Source organism: Lentinus tigrinus (genome assembly GCF_003813185.1).
Source record: "Lentinus tigrinus ALCF2SS1-7 unplaced genomic scaffold L226scaffold_6, whole genome shotgun sequence".
Classification (NCBI taxonomy): domain Eukaryota; kingdom Fungi; phylum Basidiomycota; class Agaricomycetes; order Polyporales; family Polyporaceae; genus Lentinus; species Lentinus tigrinus.
In genome coordinates this window covers 1,524,458-1,544,379 of record NW_027137915.1, presented here as the reverse complement: position 1 = coordinate 1,544,379, position 19,922 = coordinate 1,524,458, and the positions used below count along the sequence as shown (strand labels likewise).

Below are 19,922 nucleotides of genomic sequence, written 5' to 3'. Positions count from 1 at the left end.
ACATGCTTTGCAACGTTCACGGCACCTGACATCCTAGTACTGTAAGTTGACCATCTATGTGAAGACCGGGTTGAGATGCGCATCAGGAAACCCGCTGGCCTTGACACGCTCCATGAGCCACTCCATAGGCGTTGCGTACGTGACATCGAAAGAGTCCGCATCGCCAGCACCCCCAGTGAGGAGGCCACCGATACGACCCGCACCATCCACGATAACCGCGCCCGAATCACCGGGGGCGGCGAACGGACCGGCCTTATGGCTGTGGGGCAGGACAGCCCACTCCTTAGATGTACGCGTCTCATCGTTGTCCAGATACTCGCGGACGAAGGACATGACGCCAGAAGCACGGCCGAAGGTCATCCCAGTGACGGTGCCGCGGTCCTTGACTACCGCGAAGCACCGTTCCCCGTACCGCGTAAACACTGGCGGGTTGCGCAGCTCCTTGTCTGAGATGACGCCCTCGAGCTTGCGCAGATCGTCGACTGGGATATGTTCGCGGTCTTCAGTTTCGATACGCTCGCCCCACCTGGGTGGCATCATTCGGATGTATTCGAAAAGTTTGGTCTGGGTACCTAGAAGATCATACTTGTCATTTTATATGGTGAGATATAGAGAAGATGGAAACGTGCTCATGTTGATGACGTTGCCTTTGAAGCTCTTGGAGTCGAACTTCGAACTGTCCAGCTCGATGATGGCGAAGTCTTGAGTGTACTGCTCGGGACCGTAACCGACGACGATGGGAGGTGCGCGGACGACGTGCCCCAGAATGCGGAGGCTCAGGTCTGGGCCCCAGTTCTCCATCTCCCCCTCGAACTCGGTCAGTCTCGTCACCGCCCTCTCACTCTCAAAGCGCTGCCGTATAAGCTCCGCCTGCTGATCGTCCTCGTTTCTCAGCGCCGCAAGCTTATGTGTCAAGTAGTCGCGTGTCCATCCATGTCGTCCTATCTCCTCGTGGATGAAATTCAGGGTATCCTCGTAGGTCTTGAGGCCGAGAAGAACAACATTGTGACGAGGCGCGCTGGGATCCTCCCCGGTGCGTTCGTAATCCTCATTAAGCCCAAGTTCAGGCGGGAAGACAACATGCCGAGCAGTGACAAGGAAGACCCTCTTGCTGTCGCCGCCTTCCGCGAGGTAGAACCCTCCAGTGCCCTCCACGTATGGCGAGTTCTCGGCAGAGATGGGCAGGCAGAGCGCCGTAGTGAGCGGATCCTTCATGTTCGCTATGGGGTCGGAGTAGAACTCGGGAGGGCTGAGCAGCTTCGGGCCGGCAGCTCTGGTGACGACGGACTCCCGGATCTCGACCTCGACGTCGGTGATCTCGAACTCCTTGACGAGGATGTCCTTGCAGGTGACGGCCACCGTACGGCCGTCCTCGCGGGAGAGCGACACCGGCTGCACACCGATCCACAGAACGATTGGGGCTCGGGCGGGAGACTTCTCGACCTCGATGATGCCCACGACGTCGAGGCTCGTCCATAAGACGTCCTTGGAATCCAGGAGGTCGATAACCTTGGGGGCCAACTCCGTCTCCCAGACGGTCCTGATCGTATGGTCTCCGAAAGACCTGAGCTCCTTCTGCACAGTGTATGCCTCGGGACCGGTAGGGGGAAACCACGGTGGCCCTGTACGAGCAACCAAGACGGGCTGAGAAGGCAAGCCTGCGTAGTATCTTTTGTGCTCCATTCTTTACCACAGAGGAACGGGGCAAAGCCGATAAAACTCAGGTCCAGGGGGTCGATACTGAAGAGACAAGTGAGAAAGGAGTTAACCAGTTGGCATTTCAACGCCCCTGGGCCTTTCGGCGTCATCCGAGTCTCAGACGCCCGCGGCACAAAGTGCTCCATAGTGGCCCACCTCTTTGGGAGCGTTCACTGCAGCGCTAACTCCTATACCTACACTCCCCTCACACACACACAACGTCGTACAGTTCTCGTCCAACAGCTTGTCACTAAATCAAGAGGAGCAACAAACAAGCGTCTATAAGATCAGGGTGATACTGGTACAGGTATGTATGCAACGATATGGTACATGATTCATGCAGAGCTGAGTTGAGAGAGTCGTCATACGCATCTAATACAAGTCCATTTTACTACTTCCTCGATCGCGATCGCGTTTCAATCACCGGCGCACCACCACAGCAAGCGTGGCAGAACTTGAAGCTTGAAGAAGGAGGGCCACCCTTAAGCGGTGTAGCGGTTCGTCTTCCCGCTGAGCTCGGCCTGGACCTTGAGCGCACGTGGGGCGTCGTGCATCTCCATGACCAGCTCGACGAGCTGGATCGTCTCCGCGGCCGCGAACTTGGGGTCGTCGAGCAGGTTCGACAGCTCGTCCTTCGTGCGCACCGTGTACGACCTGACGGTCTTGCCCTCCTCACCGCCGAGCGTGTCGAGGAGCTTCGTCCACTTCCTGCATTCGCGAACAGATTTCGTCAGAAACGCGCACAACTACGGAGGAGGCAGGAGAGGACGCACCAGTTGGAAATGTCGTTGTACTTGCGCGTCTTTCCGTGCAGGAACCGTTCGATCGTGTACCCACTGTTGTTGAGCACGAAGATAATGGGCTTGAGCCCGTGGTGAATCATGACGGACAGCTCCTGCACCGTCAATTGCCTGCACAAGTAACAGTCCCTGTCAGTACTCGTCCCACATGATGACAGAGAATCGTGATACTCACAAGCTACCATCACCAACAAACAGGATAGTCCTGTTCATTCCCCGGTCGAGACCGGCGAACGCTGCACCCAGCGTGCTGCCGACCGTCCAGCCGATGCTGCCCCAAAGAATCTGGCTGACGAACACTGCGCCTGCCGGCAGCGGAACGTCGAGCACACCGAAACTCGACGTGCCCGTCTCGGCGACGACGATGTCCTTCGGGCGGAAGAACTGACCGACCCGCGGCCACAGCCAGGTCTGCGAGATGATGTCGTTGTCCTCCTTGGGGACCGGCGCCTCGAACTTGGGCACCTCGGCCTGGAACGCGCCCTCCTTGTACGGCTGCAGACGCGCGATGAGCTTGGGCATCAGACGCTTCATACCGATGCCGGGGAACACCGCGAATTGCACAAGGGTGTGGTCAGAGTGGAGCTGGCAACCCAACGTTAAGTACAAGATGCGGGACGAGGAGCTGAAAAGGACCTACCTCGACGGTTCGTTGCGTAGGGATGTGATACGTGAAGTTGCCAGTGTTAAAATCGCTCTTCAGGCCGCCGACGGAGAGGATGAGCTTCGCAGACTCGACCTTCGCCTTGATATCATCGTGTGAAATTTCACCGACGTAGATCTGCAAGACGACTGTAAAGATCGTGAACGCCCACAGCGACGAGGATGTGATGCTTACACCTCCATAACGGGAATACGACTCGTCGATGACGCTCTTGCCCATTGGCGCTGCATAGACTGGGTAACCGGTGTGCTTGCAAAGCGCCTCTAGTTCATGTTTGACACCGTGACGGATACCGCAAGCGTCAACGAGGATGATGACGTCATTTTGCGCAGCTTCCACGAGTTTGACGATCTCGTCAAGAACAAACTCCTCGGTCTCTGGGTCGTTCGCGGGTGGCTCGATATTGAGCGGCGTCTTGAGGCGCGTGGCCGAAATGCGCATATAGGCGATATCAGTGGGCAACATGAGGTATACCGGCCGTGCCTGTGGTGCAAATAGTATGAGATCTGTGGTGCGTCACGAATAGCGTGATACAAGACGTACCTTCACCAGACAATCGGTGATCACGCGGTCAATCTCCGCCGCAGCCGTCTCTATAGAGTTCAGGCTAGAGTGGGAGATGGTGAACTGTTGTGCTGCCATGTAGTATGCGTCATAGCTGATGTTCCGTTAGACGCGAGTCGACGTATGCGTTGAGTAATGTACGTACCGGCCGTCACCAAGAGTATGGTGCAACATTGGCTTCGCCTTCTGCTGAGAAGTGCTTGGAACGCCGACAATGTGGAGAACTGGGACGTGCTCCGAGAACGCTGAACGCATAGACGCGTCAGGAGATGTCGGACGAAGGAAAGGAGCTGTGCTCACCTCCCGCAATACCGTTCATGGCGCTCAGTTCTCCGACACCAAAACTATCGTGATGTTAGTCTCGACTAATACAGTCTAAGATCGCGGTATACGTACGTGGTCAGGAGCACACCGGGCTTTCCCTCGTTCACGCGTGCGTAGCCATCAGCGGCATACGACGCGTTCAGTTCGTTGCTTTACAATCAGGGATCGTCAGCGCCTGGAGAAGCGAAGCGGCAGCAAATACAGACCAGTCTCCAACCCAATCCATCTTCGGGTGATCCTCGACAAAGTCCTAAAGCAGTTTGAGATAAAGCAGATAGATCTGGCTCATATTGTAAACGCACGAGGAAGCCTGTATGACCAAGTTAGGCTATGGTGTCTGAATATATGCGGCGATTACTTACCAAGGTTGAAGTCACCGGGGACACCGAACATTTTCTAAGATTCAGAGTTAGCGCACGCAAAGATAAGGAGGCGAAAGAGCATACCGTGACACCGAGCTGAACAAGCCTCTCTACGAGGTACTGGCCGACGTACATCGTGTCAGCAGCAACCGTCGAAACGTCGGCACTGGGGCCAGCATTCTGGACGGTCGTGAGCTCATGGCGGAGGCGGGTGACCTCAGCGTGCAAAGACGCGACGGCCTGGGTGTTCGCGCTCATGATAGTAGTGGTGGGTTGGAGTAGGGTGGGATGGGGACGGCAGCAGTCGAACGAAAGAGCTTATATACAGCGAGGACCCAGGGTCGGAGGCAGCAGATGGCAGAGTTGATAGGCAGGAGAGGGTGTCAGCATGGACACGGGCCTCGCCGGGCTGGAGCGGTCGTCCATCGCAGCGGCCTGGGTCGTCGGCGATTCTGAACGAATGCGGTTCACCATGACGCGTTGACGCTCCTTGACGTCGTCTCCCATTCGCTCACAGCACAAGATAAGATTAGATCCCGCCTAGACAGCCAGCCAATCTCGATCTCGATCTCCCCCTGCTGACCTGCCCGTTCGACTCCCGACGTCCTCGCTCGTCCATCGCCTGCACTTCAGCATCCTAAACCACCATCTTCGAGCTCGTCGTTGCCTGGGAAGCTTGCCCTGGAAACGGCGGTGAAATGTGAAGCACACGGCGCGATACCTAGGCCGTTCCTATCCTAGGCGCCAGTCTAGACTGTGGTCGGAGACAAGCCCGTCCCATCTCCAGTACGGCCCAGCCACGAGAACAATCTGCCAGGCGGCCGCATGCATCTCACAGCCAATGATCGTCCTTCCTCCATATCGATGTTCCCAAGTCCAACTATGGCGTAACTCTCCAGCAGTGCACAGACGCCACCACAGCAGTATCGGACCACGTTCCTGAACCCAGTGAGTGCATTTAGCACCTTCCCCTCCTCTATGTAGCAGCTAGTTTCACAACCCTTGAACTCCATTGCAATGCAAACCCTATCCGTCCAGCGGACGGGGTAAATGGAAGCTGGATAGAAGTATCGGCTACTGACACCGACCATACAATACACACAAGCTCAGCGAGAGCTAAACTAACTGTCCACTGCGTACGTCCATTTCAAACCTTACAACGTTAGGATTCGTGAACGTTGTCTCTCGTGCACTGACCACAGAAGCACGTACCGCATCGCACACCAAGGGTGGTTCCCCTCCATTCGGTTCCTCCATTTCGACTCGGATCTTTGGTATTGACCAAGCGATAGCCGCCTTCTCCCTGGGTGTCACAGTAGAGAGGTCGCATATGCTAGTCGGTCCCTTCGCGTCTCGCCTCCAATCGTGCCGACTGGCTGCCTCTGCCGCGATGGACGAAAAATCGACCACAGACGCGTTAGAGCGCAAACTAAGATGAAAATGCATGCGATCAACCACGGAGAGAACACTTCGCGGATAGAACCATACCTCAGAAGCACGCTGAGCGTGTATACTAGGGGAGGGGAGGAGGTAAGCCCGGGAGTCACACGGGGACTGAGGGAACTGCACGCACGACTTCCAAGAAGGCACGTCGCCACAAGCCACACGAGGTTCAGCGTCCTGATCCCCAGCAAGATCGCAGCAAATACCGAGAGCAGCCTTGTCGCCGCCGTACGCGTGTCAAGTTCCGTTTCTACAGTGTGCACGTCCCACAACAGCACTCACCCGCACCCCATCAAGCTCTGCAGCGTCTGGAACTCTGCTTTCTCCATGCCCGCCGCTTGGCCCCTCCTGCGCCTGGCGGGTTAGCTCAACCGAAACGAAGTATGCGCGGACAGTAAAGGAGATAGTTACGCACCGCCGGACGACATACAGCACACAAGCGAGGTTGAGATACACGCACAAACTGAGCCGCGCCGAGGTCGCGAAGGAATCGTACATCAACCACTGTGAATATCATGAATGAATGGGCGTGAAGGAGGAGTTGTCAGGTGCGTTCGAGTCCTTCTCCGGAACTGGGACTGAAGAGACTCACATATCCGTGGTGAAATATCATGACAGCTGCGTATCCGAGATGGAACCTGCAATTATGCCGACGTCAATCTCGATGCGCGTGGACTGTGAAGTCCAGTGCTGACGTTTCCACCATGGAGACAACCGCGAAGACTGGGGAAACGATGAGATCATGAACGCTGCAATCAGGGAGGAAGTCACTCACTAAACTCGAGCACGACCAGCATGATCTGCAGAGTCCGGGCAAGAGCCGATTCAATGGTTAGCGATTATCCTTCACCGCCAGAGGAGCAACCACTCACAGTATTTGAGTTGAGGAGCAGACTCGGCTTGACTATGCCCGAGATCAGTCAATACCCGAAGGCACTCTCCAGAGGACGCGGCAGTCTCACCAGTCTGCAGGCGGTACGTGAAGAACCTGCCATGGAGCCGTTAGATCACTGGCATATCCTCGACGGCGATTGTTAGCTCAGGCTGCTCGACTTACCCCTGGGAGATCGCGGCAAGGAAGCTCTGCGTGGCGCTCCGTGAGTTAAACAGGCATGTTCGGTTCGATGTAACGAAAATGCTCACCATGATTCCTATCTGCATCTACTCACACGAATAAGCTGCCAGCTTGAGCTTGGTAAGGTGCGACCATCAGCTCACCGAGATCGCCCTGCCGCGAAGGAGGGTCAGACATCCCAACTCGCCACGAGCCCCATGCAACTCCCAAGTACTCACCACTCGTCGTCCAGGAGGCTATACACGTCGAACGAGTCGACAACTATCGCAACGTACAACGCGTGCACCGTGTTCATCACCTGAACAACATTCAGGGCCCTATGAAAACGTAGTCAGCGCCCTCTTCCTGCATAGTTCGACGCGCAAGTTCATACGCACACCATGCCCGCAACCTGACCGAAATCAAACCAGGTCAGTTTCGTCGCCAGCGCTTAGCGCCATCCTACTCACAGTGATCCTGATCCAGCCAGCATCACTTGGAGCATACCGGAGATACGTGAATGCTTTCCAGCAGACGGCCGCGAACGCCCTATTGATGCAAGCGACAACAAATACGTCAGTGTCCTATCCCCACCGACAAAGAGAGCATGGAATGCACATACGTGGACGCGAGGACGAGTCCAGTGACCAGGCCGAAAACGACAGCCTCTGTCGAAGTTGCGTCGAACATGCCGGAGGAGGTACGGAGGTAACCCAAGTGTGACGTAGGAGTACGCAAGTCGGATTCGGAGGGGTCTAGTGTAGTCGGGCGGTGGGTGCTGTGCCGCTCTCACTCACCACAGTCAAACTTCAAACGAGGGACAGACAAACAAATACAAGGAGAGGAGAACTCGAGACTCGAGAGAGCAATGAGCATCCTACGACGGGCGGTCGGGTCACATATATGCACACGACAGGCCCGTGCTGCGGAAGAGGGAGGGCGCGCTGCGGAGCTAGGTTCGCCACCGGGCCAGCGAGGTTAAACCGTCCGCGGGGCTATAATTGGGATGATAATGAGATGTGCCTGGGAAAGTACGATGCATCGGCGGGTCAGCGCGCTGCGAGTGCGAACGTCGGGAGTGTTCTGGCAAAGGCACGTACCTACGTATAACCTAACTTGAATACGCGGCGGCTGCGCGGTTGGCGCTTGTGGCCGACAGGTCGGGGACGCAGTTCACGGTGCGAGAAACGCACTATTGGCATAGGGTCCCTATGTACCATAGCTATAGCATCCAGGACAAAGTACGCATACGGAGAAGCATGATTCGTGGTTTAAATAGGCTGTCACAAGGAAGAGCTTGAAGCGTTCGTCCACGTTGAACACAGCGAAACGTGAAATAGTCCGTCAACGTGTCTCTGAGGGCATCGCGACATGACAGCGTCAGACCTGCGTCGAGGATGAGAAAGACCTCGGGGATGGATGTATGCATCACTTTACCGCTGCAGCGCCGCTATGATAACCTAGGACGTATTCAAGCTGGCCTCCAGCGTCCTGCGTGCTTGTTAGGCTATCGGAGCAGTGCAGCATAGAAGACAATCCATGCCTTGACTGGAAGCGTCGTAGTAGCCGGTGCGGGTGCTTCCAAGGCTTGGATCTCGATGGCATCTCCGACGCGTCCCTCCACATCGTTGATCAGGGTCGGGGTGGACATCCCACTCCGGGCCGGAGGTCGCCTGAACTGGCGTGTATGCTGGACGCGAACAGAGCTTCTGGGCGTAGCCAACAAACTGGCCGACATTACTATCGCATTGAAGTAATCATGAATTGCAGGAGGGTGCGAGACTATACCTCAGGAGTACACTCAGCGTGTAAACTGCAGAAGATGAGGAGGTGCGGTGTGGAGTATCATGAGGATGGACAGACGTACGATTACCGAGAACGAAGGATGTCACAAGCCAAACGAGATTGAGGCCCGCAACGGCGAGCATGATCGCCGCAAAGATGGAGAGAATCCTGCCAAGAGTGCATGATATGAAAGTGTGAATCAATATCCACTCGCATATGGGCACTCACCCGGATCCTACGAGACTTCCGAAGGTCCAGTACTGTAGCATCTCCCGAACAGTTGCGTTTTTCCTGGTCGAGCTGAAGGTACATGATCATCCATATAAGCAGGGACCATGACAAGTGTTATAGTCTTACCGCTGCACAAGATAGAGCACGCTCGCCAGTGCGACATCGATACTTGCCGATAGTCCAAACATGGCATACGTAGAGAACTAAATGCCGTGAATGAGCAAACGGAGACAAGTGAACGCCAAATGATTGCTCACATAGCCGTGGTTGAAGATCATGACGGCGCCGTATCCTCGTTGGAACCTGTACGTATAACTTGTAAGGACACATCCGCACGATACACCATGTGATAGATGACTCACATCTCCGCCACTGAAACTACACAAGTAGCATGAGAGAAAACACAGAGATCGGGCCATTGCTCCCGAGAGAGAGAGAACGTACTAATCGCCATCGCTAACCAGCGTGAAGGGCCTCCATCGTAAGTGAACGGTAGCATGCGCGGAATAGCGGGGCGCACCCAGCTGAGTAACAATGAGTGCGATCTGCAAATTACATGAAGCATGCCCCTCGGATATATGTTGCCTATGCGGCAGATTACCCACCGTGCTCTTGTTAATCAATTGGTTCTGCGTGACTTCATGATTTCTCAACTTGCTTTCCTACGCATCGACCCCATCAGGACCTACTGATATGCAACCGGTGCGTGAAGAACCTGCGGAAGGCGACAGCCACCTGAATTTCATCAAACATCTCAGCGCTCAGACTGTTGAACTCACCCTTGAGCAACACAGGCAGTTAAGGCCTATGCAACAACACTTGATGAGTCCGAGACCAACTAATAGCGACAATATATCGTACCATCATCAGAATCTGGATCTACGCCATTAAATCAACAGTTCAGTTCCTAACGGCCAGTATTGCTAGCTGCCAAAGAAATCTTACGGGAACACTCCTACCCCCAGGTCCCTGGTAAGCTCGAATGATGACATGGATGAAGGTCAAGATCACCAACCAGTTATCGTCCAACAACCTGAACAGATCTCCGGAGTTAGTGACTACGGAACGGTAGACCTTGTACACCGCGATGATGAACTGTGCGAGGCTGAGCATGCTTCGAGCGACCAGCTCGTATTAACCCGCATTGTTCGTCTTCTGAATATCATCGACGCACATCAAGCATGTAACCTATGTTCGCGTCGTGAGTATGCGCACCGGCAGAGTAACGTAAAGACTCACAGTCGCCTCTGTACCCCTCTCATCCACCTTGGCACGACATGTGTACTCCACTGCCTTCGAGCAAACGATCCAAAAAGATCTATGATGGTGGAGGTATGTGAGCGAAAGGTCACAGATAAGAGACAATACCTCACATGGAGATGAGTATGAGCCCAATAACCAAGACTCCCAACGACTGGGGCAGCTGCGAGACGATGTTGTGGTAGAATGCAGGGTCGTACGAGGCCTCGCTGATCACCTGGCCTCCCGGCCGGAGGGTGAATGACGTCGCGGAAGTGGACATCCTGGCTGCCAGAGTTGATACGTGAAGCTGAGGTGGAACTGAGCGAGCGCGATAACTGTGGTACACACCGCGGAAAGGACTGACCTGTATGATATACTTCGAATTAAGCGCTGCGGACCGAGCCTCTTGCTACGGTCTGAACTGCAAAAGCAAGGTTACGTCGAGAGCTTGTGAGCCCAGGAACCTTTACAGGACATAACCAAACTTTCGATAGACGCTCCCGTGTGCGGTCAACAATGCTCTGCCTCCTCAGGAAAATATGAGTAACCTTGCAGGCATATGTAGGAACTCGACTGCGGCTCACCTCGATGTCTTGTGCACCAGCTTAGTTGAAAATGGCATGTAAAACTCGCCTCATAGTGTATGGAGGAGTCGAATATCTTTGCCTCAAGCACAGTCCGGTCCCACGGTCCCACACGGATGGGCGGGGTCTCCATGCCATGTGAGAAACAAGCAAGACCATAGGCACGCACCTTCTTACCGCATAACCTTCTTGCATGAAGCGGTGCATATCGCGACAGAATCAAATGTCTCGACCTGCATACATTACGTCGATGCAATCTTCTCCTCGGATATCGCGAAGATAGCATACACTCTCGCACGAAATGTCAACTGCAGCGAGAACACGAGTCAGTACATACTGTAGTACAAGAAGGTAAACGCCCAAGGGGCTCGCACCTCCCGTTTTCCCTCCGCATCGCTGGTGGCCCGTCGCTCTATTGCCTGAACTCATCCATCTTCTCGGCCGCAAGCACGCGCCTTCCTGCCGCCTCGCTCATGTTCACCAAGACGGTAACTTGCGCGTCCCGGCCGGTAGATCCCTCCTTCTCGAAATGCGTTACTTCCCAGCATTGTAGCGCTCCATTGACCTCGAACCCTATCCAACGCAGGGTCCGGGATGCCTGAGCTAAAATGGGAATCCGGGCGGAATCCGGCTTGGCGGAAAAGGACGGTTCAGTATTGAAAACGTGCCGTACCAGCAGATGCGTGAGTGTGCTATTGTTCGTGAGGTAGTTCTCAAGAGCGTCCTAAGCCACAGCATGATTCAGTAAGACACATACAGGCGCGACTTGAAAGGCAACACATACGAGGAACATCATGGTACGGTCACAATAGTACTCTTTCGCCCTGAGCCCGTCGAGGCATAGGACGAGGCGTGGAGATGCCTGTAGCATCGCCTGGTACGACACGCCCCATCCGATCTCGTTGGGAGACATGTTGGAGAAACTAACCAGGTCAACTCGCAGCTCGAGCGCAGCTGGGCATAGGTCTGCAATCGTCTTGGCCAGCATCGTGTTGTTAATCAAGGTGAGGAGATGGTCGAAGGGCACTGACAAGTGCGCGATACGGCGGACGAGGCCCAAGGCATACAGCCCGTCTGCCTCCATTGCATAGACCGCCTGTAATGTTCGCCATGCTGTTGGATCCTTCTGCCACACCTGTCTGTTCCGCTCATGCACGATCTCCTTGAGTAGATATGACCGAGCGGTGTAACCGCTGATCGTGAGGTGGGTGACGCCAGGAAAGGTGGTTGTGAGGGTCTCGACAAAAGAGGCGTCATGATAACAATGGAAGCGTAGTCTTCTCACTCCAGAGAAGGAACCACCAGGGGGTGCGTGGAGACATCGGAGATTAATGCTGAGGTCGACGAGCGTGCGCCCCAGTGGAACGATGGCCGATAGCGCGTCCGGACCATATTTCAAGTCCCCTGAGATCTGTAACTTGCGTATGGGCAGGCGAGCGAGTTTACGAAGGTCCTTTTCGGAGACGTTGGACCTCACGGTCAGGTCAAGCTCCTCCAGTCCCGTGAGGGACGTCACGATGACGTGGAAAAGGAATGCCGGGTGGATATCGTCATACCACCACGATAACCGGAGACGTCGTACTTGTTGACAATGTCGTAGAATCCCGAGGTATGCTTGAATATCGTCGTTGGAATGTGGCCTTGATGGCACATCGAACCAGAGTGCTTTGATGAACGGGGTGGGGGTCGATGGTCCAGAATTGATGCGGAGGAACTTGTGAAACGACGCTACCTTGTATCGATTGTTCAAGCGAACAAACGAGCGTGCGCAAAGAGGTAGAAGAGCAGCCTCGGAGAGGTATCTGCAGGTTCTCATGAGGGCAGACAAGTCCGCAGTGGGCAGCACGGACATGATGAGGTTCTGCACGTCAGCATTCAGTGTAGTCAGCCGACTGGCAGTGACATTCTGCAGCTCAAAGTTATGAGAGTGATGCTGTAAGAATATGAAGTTGTCGAACCCACCTTGGAGTCGGAAGCCGTGCACAATGGCTGGAGGTTGGGATCTCGTGCCAAAGGCGCGATGGCTGGTAATGGAAGAGAGAACGTGAAAACGGAATAGTCTTCGTTGGGCACCAACCTTGACATAGTTTTACCAATACGTGGCCGTGTGTACGTGGTGGACCAGGTGGTTGGAAGAAGGTTAGATTAGACGCTCGAACTTCGGTTGTTTCAACTTTCGCGGTAGACGCCCGTACATACGATCTATTGTCCACCAGTGACCACCCTATAGCGCACACTGTCCAAACAGCTCACAAGTCGAATGAGCATGGATGCTGGCAGCACACGAAGGTTGAGACGATGGCGGTCTGTCGGCCCACATGAAGGCAGAAGCATCCGAGCAGCTTCGATCATACGGAACAATGTACACAAGTTGTTGACATACAAGTCTGGGGAAGCTCGGAAGGTCGTTAGAGGTCGTGACGTAGAACAAATATGCGCGAGTGACGAGCAGGATATAGTACCGTAACTAGACCGAAGCCCATCAAGAAGGCGAGAATGCAATGCGCACGTACGATCAGTGATGTCCGGGTATAGAACATGGAAAAGGTAACGGCGCCAGGACCCCGCGAGGTGTGCGGTGCGGCGACGGGTCCGAGTAACGAGAACAGTGAAAGAAAGAGTCCTTGACACAGGGTCAGCACAGAAGATAGGGAACTTGGTCCGAGCTCCTGCGTGGCGGCATAGTATATGCGACTTGCGCCTCCGGGGCCGTTTCGTGAAAGCAGAGAATGTATGTAGAGAAAAACCGGAGAAGTCTATCTAGAGAGATAATGATAGTGCGAACGACGAGAGGAGCAGCGCTGCGGACGTGTACAACAGCCATGGTGATGGCGATGATGATGGTGACGCGTTCCTAAATAAACGCAACTCGGTGAGTATTTGGGCCCGTGAGAGAAGCTTATAGGAACTTACGAAGCGGCTGCGGCAGGTTTCGCCGTAACTGTGATCGTGAGAACAGCGACGAGCCCGTCAATGGCCTCAACCCCGTGTCCACCAACCGAGGACGCATGGTTCAGGCCGTCTGTTGAGTTGGAGAGGATCCCAGACAGATACAAGGCGTCGGTCTTGTATGTGTAATTACCGAACGATACCGTCCCCGAGTATGTCGTCCCATTGGTGACATTCCCAGTCGGTATCAGCGATGTTTGGGCCGTAGCGTTCCCGACCAGCCAATCGCTACATGCAAGTTGCGTGAGATGACAAATGTGGGGCACTACACGGAAGATTCTCACCGTCCGAGGTTGTATCTAAACGATAGATGTTAGCGTCACACTGTCAATTTAAATTGAGTGCACTCACCCGTCGAACACGATATCATGGCCCTCTGCATAGCCAATGAGTATAAATAGGGTAGTTAGTAGGACGTCACGCACGTTGTATGGGCAATTCATAAGATGTAGCCAGAAAGAACGCGCCACTTAAATACGGCCATGGGTCAGTCGGGGGTATTGAGAAGACATACGAACGTGATACGGTACCTGTTCGCTTTGGGACCATCTTGGATCCAGTAGCGGAAGTGGTTGCCGCCCTTGATGGTCTCTTGGCAGGTGCCCAGCGAGGGGTCTCCGTAATCCCACCGAAGCTCTGACGTCTCGTTCTCTGAAAGGAGTGGGTGTCAGTATGCGCGTCGTGTGTACTCAAAGACAGACTATTCTGGTCACAACGGCTATTTCAGCGGAGGAATCGGAACCTATGGCGAGCCCAGTCATGTCGTCCGACACATACTAGGGCCCTGGTCCGCTTTGATCTCAACGAACGAGAACTCACTTGTGCCATTTCCATCTCCAAGATTAGCTGTCTGCGCGTCACCGGCATGCTGGCCGAGGCACTCCGACCCGAAACCTACGGCACTGCACGGCGGTCGGTCAGTGCTCCGGAGGAACGTGAAGAGATGGGTACTTACAGAAAGTAGTTTCTGAACCCGCCTTGGTCCTCGTTGTCCGCAAGCACAATGTCATCAGACTTGCCAGAGACGATCACGTTGAGAGGTTCTCCCAGTCCCCCAGTATTTGGCGCCACCTTCGCGTACGCGTTCATGAGCTCCAATGCAGATTTCCGAGGTCCAAACAGCGCAGAACTGACCGTGAGCATGTTGCCTCCATTGTCATGCGGATTGTAAAATCCTGCCGGGGGCACAGAGCGGCCTCGCCGCCAAAGGGGACTTGGTGCACGAACTTGGTGTGGGTTGAGCGCGAATGAGAGCGCAGGCGCGCAGAGAAGGAGCAGGAAGAGCGAGCTGGTCGCGGAGGTCGCCATCTTGACTGGCAAGGGCGTGTCGTTTGTCGGAGATGAGAGGGAAGTCTATGGGGGTCGAGCGAGAGGAAGAGAGGGAAGAGGCGGAAGTAAAGAACGTATCGACGCGGCGGTCAAGAGCAAGCCGGGAGATTGCCCGCTTCCAATTCCGGAGACCTCCCCATTACGTCAGCCTCGAGAAATAGCACGACCTGCTTCCCGTCTTCGGCCACCGCGTGCATCATGATTGCCATGCAGCCCACCCTGCGCCCTTTGGTCATCCTCGGCCGTCCTGCTCGCTGTTCTCCACGTCGTCCGAACGCTGCCGCACGCCACCCAGCTCGCTCTCGGACGTGTCGGGCGCGATCGGCGCGCAAGTCCTGCATCCGCCGATCTATTGTCGGTGGACGCACACGGTGCCAGCGCGCAGCCCGCCGCCGTGCTTCATTATGCTCACAAAGGCGCTGCACTATGCGAGCCAATTGAACACATATGCGATGGGCAGTGCATGAACAATGATTGCGCCCAGACCGTGTCCGTTATTCTTCTTGTTCTGCTTGACAACGGCTGCATGGCACCCAACGTAAACGATGGTTTGGGGAAGTCGAGGCTAGAGGTGCGCCCATGCATTGCAGCGCCACTTCGCGAGACATAACGTCCTGAATATGGCCAAGGCAAGCTGCGCCGAGACTTCTGCATGGCCCTTGTCTACTCCGAATGCTTGACGGTACCCGGGGATAAATCGTAGCATGGTATGCCTGCGCTGCGCTCCATTGCTACTTGTCAATCTCGTTCATTCCTTGTTTCTAGCTCTTCAGAATGAGGCCAGAAAGGCGGCGTGGGTTCATCCTCCCATGTTGGCCCTTGTTCCCTTTCTGATACACCTGTCGGCTTCATGGCGTGCAGCCATTCCTCATCAAAGTTACAAACTAATGTTACTCGAGCAGCGTTGAGAGTCGGAGTCGGAAATACCGTGCACCTATGATGCTGGCGCCGTCGTTCGCCCGGAGTGTTGATGTTGTTCTGTGCACATAGATCTTCGCCGCACCATCCCTAGCGAGATGTCCGCCAAAGCCGTAGTCGCGTTACCAGCATGTGATGTCGTGGTTGTGCACAACAATACCGTGACTGCCAACCGCCACACCTACCGCCTCTGACTGTCAACAAACAATATACAGTAGTATGGAAGGTCAGCATGTATCAGTACCTGTGCTTATGACCATGACGCGTCCTCAGGTCTCTGCGGATACATATAGCACATTAGAGCCACTGTGCTCCTCTTCCCGCTCCCCACTTTGAACTCTTCTCTGCATCCTCCGAGGTTCACAAGCTCACCTCAGTATGGCGCCAGGATCGCTACTGTGTCCAAATTATCAATTCACATTATCCGCACCTTCTCGAGACCCAAACCTCCTCCCGGTCCCTGCACATGAATCAGTGAGTATGATACTGTGGCGCAGTGTTTGACTTCGATGTCTGAACGGGTCGTGACTGGGCAACAGGCAAGCCGTGGGCACGGTAAGTGTCCTAAATGGACACTCCGTCTGATCACCGTTCCCATAGACGTCCAACGCATCATCATGTCGTTGCTGACGGGCAAGGACCTCTCCTCTCTTATGCAAACCTGCAGCTACTTCCTCGACATCGGACTCCCCGAGCTCTGTCTCCACATCCCCAAGAAACCCATCCGTAGTCCACAGCACGCCATATCCTTCTACAGCTTCCTTCGCGTCGGCGGCTGGCCATGCTCCCGGTGGCCCCTCATACGCGCCCTCTGGCTGACCTTTCCCATGCATTGGGGATTGTACTCGGGGAGCCCAACACCATGCTCGTACGAAGCGCACATGGACGCACTGCTGGGCATCCTTCGGCACTGTTCTCACATCTCCCGACTGCACATCGACAATTGGCCCAGCGACTACATGGGGAACATGAGCCAGTTCTTGCACGCCATCCCGAAGTCCGTGGAAGACCTCACGATCCCGCTATCGCCCCACATGGACGGCAAGCACCTCTCCAAGCTCCTGCGGCGCCCTCTCCGAAGGCTGGCGTTCCCCGTGGATCAACCGGATGTCTATCAGATTCAAAACCCGCACACATCGCTCGTCTTGCAGACGCTCTCGCCGACACTGGTGGAGGTCGACCGCCTCCTTCTTCCTCGCTTGGATACCCCGCGTGGCCTCAAAGGCGGACATCGCTCCGCGCACGTGATCGCGAGCGTACGGAAGCTCGGTGTGCGCATGGACGAGTGGAACCGCGGGCTCGTCGAGACCTTGACCGCCGTGTTCCCCAACACCACACACTTCAAACTCTGGCCAAGCCCCGGTCTCCTCCTAGCCAGTCACTTGAGCAGCACTCTGGACCTTCGAATCGGCGACGAGACAACGCCGATGAGAGAACACAACTGTGCGCAGTGGCGCATGCATCTTCCAGCATGGGGTGCGTCGCTGGTGTCGATATGGGCTGCCCAGCTGCGCGATCTGTATTGTCTCGGGGTGTCGCGCCATGTTTCCTGTCTGTCCGTCCCTCTGTGCATGCAATCAGAGTGGAGCTATATACTCCCCACCGTCCTCGCGGATATGCAGCCGGGTTTTCTTGAGCTCCGCCTGGACGGACTACGGTTGGGCAGGCATGTGCAGGACTCGCGGGTGCCACCCGGCCTCGACGACCCGGGTGCTCCTTCCGTCAACCGTCTCGCCGTGCACTTCGTTTGCGCCGCTTGTCATTCAAGTGACACTGAAGTGATTTTGGTGAGTGCTCTGATCAACTGTGTACCATCATGGACGATGACTCACCCGGCGTTCACAGAACTTCATTGAACAGGGCTGGGGAGCAGAGATGCCTCTAACCCACCTGTTGTTTCGGTATCGTCACACGTTGAGAGAACCTATTGATTTCCAGGTCCTTGTCCGTGACCTTCCGTTTCCCCCAGACGTAGCTCGGTCTATCTCAACGACCGTCTCTGGACGCCTCGCTCGGGTAGCGCAGGCATTTCCGAAGCTACGCTGGTTTGGACTGGACATTCTCGGATGGGGCCTCAAGTGCTGGGAGGTTTCAGTGTGTCCTACTGCACCCAAGGCATCCGTGACGCTCATTGAAACGAGTGAGCAGTCGGGAAGACGGGTCGTGCACGCCACACAGATGGATATGTTCAACAATCACTAGATTCAGGCATCAATGCTCGGGGGCGGATCACATGTACAGTAATATACAGCAGTTCCGGAATAATGACAATCGTACACCCAACTATGTTACAGGGTTAACCCTAGGACTGTAGATGGCCCATATGCCTAAAACGTCTAACGTCCATGAAAGTCCGTAAAGTTGAGCTAGCGCAATATAACACACACGAGAGGAAGGATGAGTCAACCACCAAACCCTACGAAATCCGCAACCGCTCGCCCAGAGTTTCCGAGAGCGCTTGCACATGCTGGAACAAGACCTCCACGCACCCAACGACAGCGACGCCTTCCAGCGTCTCGCCCCACCCATTCTCCGCGAGGTAATCCGTGAGTTCGACGCGCTCGCGAAGCGCACGGACGATGGCGTCTCCAGTGACTCGCTGGCAATGCCAGAAGGCAAGGTGCTGGAGACAAGGAAGGCGCACGTGCACAGTTCCACCGCCTTGGCCTTGGTGCGGCCCAGAGAAGGGTCTCTGGAACGGAGCGAGCAGGGCCACGACGCGGTCGGACATGTCTGAGCCTACGATGCGGAACTCACGCAGGTGTTTCAGGTGGTCAAAGCACCACCGAAAGTCCTTCGTGCGCATGTCGGCGTAGTCCATGTGCAACACCTGCAGGGGCGGACGGGAACGCTTCAAAAGCATCCGCAAACCCATGCCGGTCGCGTGATCGGAGCACGGGGATTGCGAGAAGTCGTGCGCCTCGTCCTCCGATTCGCCCTCGTCGGGATGGTCCTGCTGGGCCACATATGGCTCGGTGCGGAGTTCGAAGTCGACGTTCGTGTGCTCAAGGTACAGCTCTTCGAGCGCTGGCACGTCGATGTTGGAGAGGATGGCTCGGACAGAGACGGTGGTCCGGATAAGCAAGACGCGGAGGCAAGGGAGTCTGGCCATAGAAAGGTGGCCAGGCAGAATTGGATCGCCTTCCTGTGGCCACCCAGTGTAATGAAGGGACTCGAGGAACGGTGTGCACTGGAGGAAGCGGATGAGTCGGGGGATGTCTACCGTCACGTCCATCGAGTACTCGGTGATGCATAACGCCTTGATGAGGATCGGCTTCATTTCGAGCTGGAGTGGGAGAGCATACACTGCGAAATGCAGCGAGAGCTCCGGCGGTCCGTCCGACGGGCTGTGTACGCGGAAGATGTCCGTCTCCGGCCTGTCCTCCGACACGTCAGAGTCGGCGTTGAGGCCGAGGGTGTCCAGCGCGGCGACGCCCTTGATGACGAGGTTCAACTCGTTGACGAGACAAGGTCGCGCGCGATCGAAGGGGTACTTCGTGAAGTCGAACTCCTCGTTGTGCCTTCCCGAGATGACGCACCGTTCGAGCCGCTGCATATGCGACAACACTGGTGATAGAAGGGGAAGGATCATGTCTGTCGTCTCGGCCTCGATGCGGACGTCGAAAGGGAGGGGATTCGACTTGGCAATCCACCACCGGGCCTGCTCGTGCGAGACAAAGGTGCCATTGCGTTCGTAGAGATAGATGTGTTGCCAAATGCGAGGAGAAAGCAAGCTGACGTCCTTCCAATATTGACAGACGTGTCCGAGGAGGACCGGAGTGAGCTGGTCTGACGGCTCGTCGGAACAGTGGGTGAAGATGTCGATGAGCAATTCCGGTGGCAGTCGAGAGATTGGCGGCAGGGATGAGAGCTGTGAGAGGTGTGGTGGTAGCATGGCAGGCTTCAATGCCCCCGACGAGGCTGGAGGTGCGGCGACTCGGTGGCTTGTGGTCGACTTGCAACTGATCGCTGTCC

At 55.4% G+C, this 19,922-nt stretch overlaps 8 protein-coding genes across 8 annotated transcripts; 1 reads left to right on the top strand and 7 right to left on the bottom strand.

Annotated features, from left to right (window-relative positions):
* Positions 1–48: 48 nt before the first annotated feature.
* L226DRAFT_611127 (uncharacterized protein) lies at positions 49–1,683 on the bottom strand (the record flags this gene model as incomplete). Its single annotated transcript, XM_067686241.1, has 2 exons — positions 49–572; positions 630–1,683. The coding sequence occupies 2 exons, from the start codon at positions 1,681–1,683 to the stop codon at positions 55–57; spliced, it is 1,572 nt and encodes a 523-aa protein (XP_067538518.1). The 3' UTR covers positions 49–54.
* A 218-nt stretch (positions 1,684–1,901) lies between these two features.
* On the bottom strand, positions 1,902–4,447 carry L226DRAFT_532701 (pyruvate decarboxylase). The gene is made up of 12 exons (XM_067680314.1): positions 4,413–4,447; positions 4,353–4,360; positions 4,257–4,300; positions 4,123–4,200; positions 4,027–4,070; positions 3,872–3,971; positions 3,706–3,820; positions 3,337–3,645; positions 3,139–3,279; positions 2,674–3,083; positions 2,472–2,609; positions 1,902–2,406 (listed from the first exon to the last, which is right to left on the bottom strand). The coding sequence occupies exons 1-12, from the start codon at positions 4,441–4,443 to the stop codon at positions 2,181–2,183; spliced, it is 1,644 nt and encodes a 547-aa protein (XP_067538517.1). The 5' UTR covers positions 4,444–4,447; the 3' UTR covers positions 1,902–2,180.
* A 992-nt stretch (positions 4,448–5,439) lies between these two features.
* L226DRAFT_337031 (uncharacterized protein) lies at positions 5,440–7,705 on the bottom strand. The gene is made up of 18 exons (XM_067674044.1): positions 7,532–7,705; positions 7,380–7,458; positions 7,308–7,321; positions 7,149–7,247; positions 7,074–7,083; positions 6,999–7,016; positions 6,913–6,938; positions 6,818–6,843; positions 6,728–6,759; positions 6,631–6,655; positions 6,551–6,578; positions 6,448–6,493; positions 6,271–6,359; positions 6,138–6,203; positions 5,986–6,071; positions 5,901–5,925; positions 5,625–5,841; positions 5,440–5,565 (listed from the first exon to the last, which is right to left on the bottom strand). Exons 1-18 carry the CDS (start codon positions 7,597–7,599, stop codon positions 5,560–5,562), a joined length of 960 nt encoding a protein of 319 aa, XP_067538516.1. The 5' UTR covers positions 7,600–7,705; the 3' UTR covers positions 5,440–5,559.
* Positions 7,706–8,154: 449 nt separating this feature from the next.
* Positions 8,155–10,590, bottom strand: L226DRAFT_337054 (uncharacterized protein). The gene is made up of 21 exons (XM_067674046.1): positions 10,532–10,590; positions 10,299–10,474; positions 10,165–10,243; positions 10,100–10,113; positions 9,941–10,030; positions 9,871–9,880; positions 9,787–9,804; positions 9,705–9,730; positions 9,615–9,640; positions 9,531–9,562; positions 9,446–9,470; positions 9,370–9,381; positions 9,288–9,303; positions 9,183–9,228; positions 9,052–9,128; positions 8,923–8,994; positions 8,777–8,862; positions 8,698–8,722; positions 8,453–8,636; positions 8,347–8,400; positions 8,155–8,295 (listed from the first exon to the last, which is right to left on the bottom strand). Exons 2-21 carry the CDS (start codon positions 10,445–10,447, stop codon positions 8,290–8,292), a joined length of 1,047 nt encoding a protein of 348 aa, XP_067538515.1. The 5' UTR covers positions 10,448–10,474; positions 10,532–10,590; the 3' UTR covers positions 8,155–8,289.
* A 391-nt stretch (positions 10,591–10,981) lies between these two features.
* Positions 10,982–12,859, bottom strand: L226DRAFT_611124 (uncharacterized protein). Its single transcript, XM_067686240.1, has 4 exons — positions 12,714–12,859; positions 11,536–12,657; positions 11,126–11,475; positions 10,982–11,059 (listed from the first exon to the last, which is right to left on the bottom strand). The coding sequence occupies exons 1-3, from the start codon at positions 12,834–12,836 to the stop codon at positions 11,164–11,166; spliced, it is 1,557 nt and encodes a 518-aa protein (XP_067538514.1). The 5' UTR covers positions 12,837–12,859; the 3' UTR covers positions 10,982–11,059; positions 11,126–11,163.
* Positions 12,860–13,051: 192 nt separating this feature from the next.
* L226DRAFT_532697 (uncharacterized protein) lies at positions 13,052–15,121 on the bottom strand. Its single transcript, XM_067680313.1, has 9 exons — positions 14,835–15,121; positions 14,656–14,771; positions 14,520–14,602; positions 14,231–14,351; positions 14,126–14,169; positions 14,052–14,076; positions 13,985–13,999; positions 13,665–13,928; positions 13,052–13,605 (listed from the first exon to the last, which is right to left on the bottom strand). The coding sequence occupies exons 1-9, from the start codon at positions 15,006–15,008 to the stop codon at positions 13,512–13,514; spliced, it is 936 nt and encodes a 311-aa protein (XP_067538513.1). The 5' UTR covers positions 15,009–15,121; the 3' UTR covers positions 13,052–13,511.
* A 785-nt stretch (positions 15,122–15,906) lies between these two features.
* On the top strand, positions 15,907–18,256 carry L226DRAFT_336975 (uncharacterized protein). The gene is made up of 4 exons (XM_067674043.1): positions 15,907–16,173; positions 16,241–16,421; positions 16,487–17,734; positions 17,793–18,256. Exons 2-4 carry the CDS (start codon positions 16,326–16,328, stop codon positions 18,147–18,149), a joined length of 1,701 nt encoding a protein of 566 aa, XP_067538512.1. The 5' UTR covers positions 15,907–16,173; positions 16,241–16,325; the 3' UTR covers positions 18,150–18,256.
* L226DRAFT_532695 (uncharacterized protein) lies at positions 18,149–19,896 on the bottom strand. The gene has a single exon (XM_067680312.1). It carries the CDS (start codon positions 19,840–19,842, stop codon positions 18,364–18,366), a length of 1,479 nt encoding a protein of 492 aa, XP_067538511.1. The 5' UTR covers positions 19,843–19,896; the 3' UTR covers positions 18,149–18,363.
* Between the last annotated feature and the right edge of the window lie 26 nt (positions 19,897–19,922).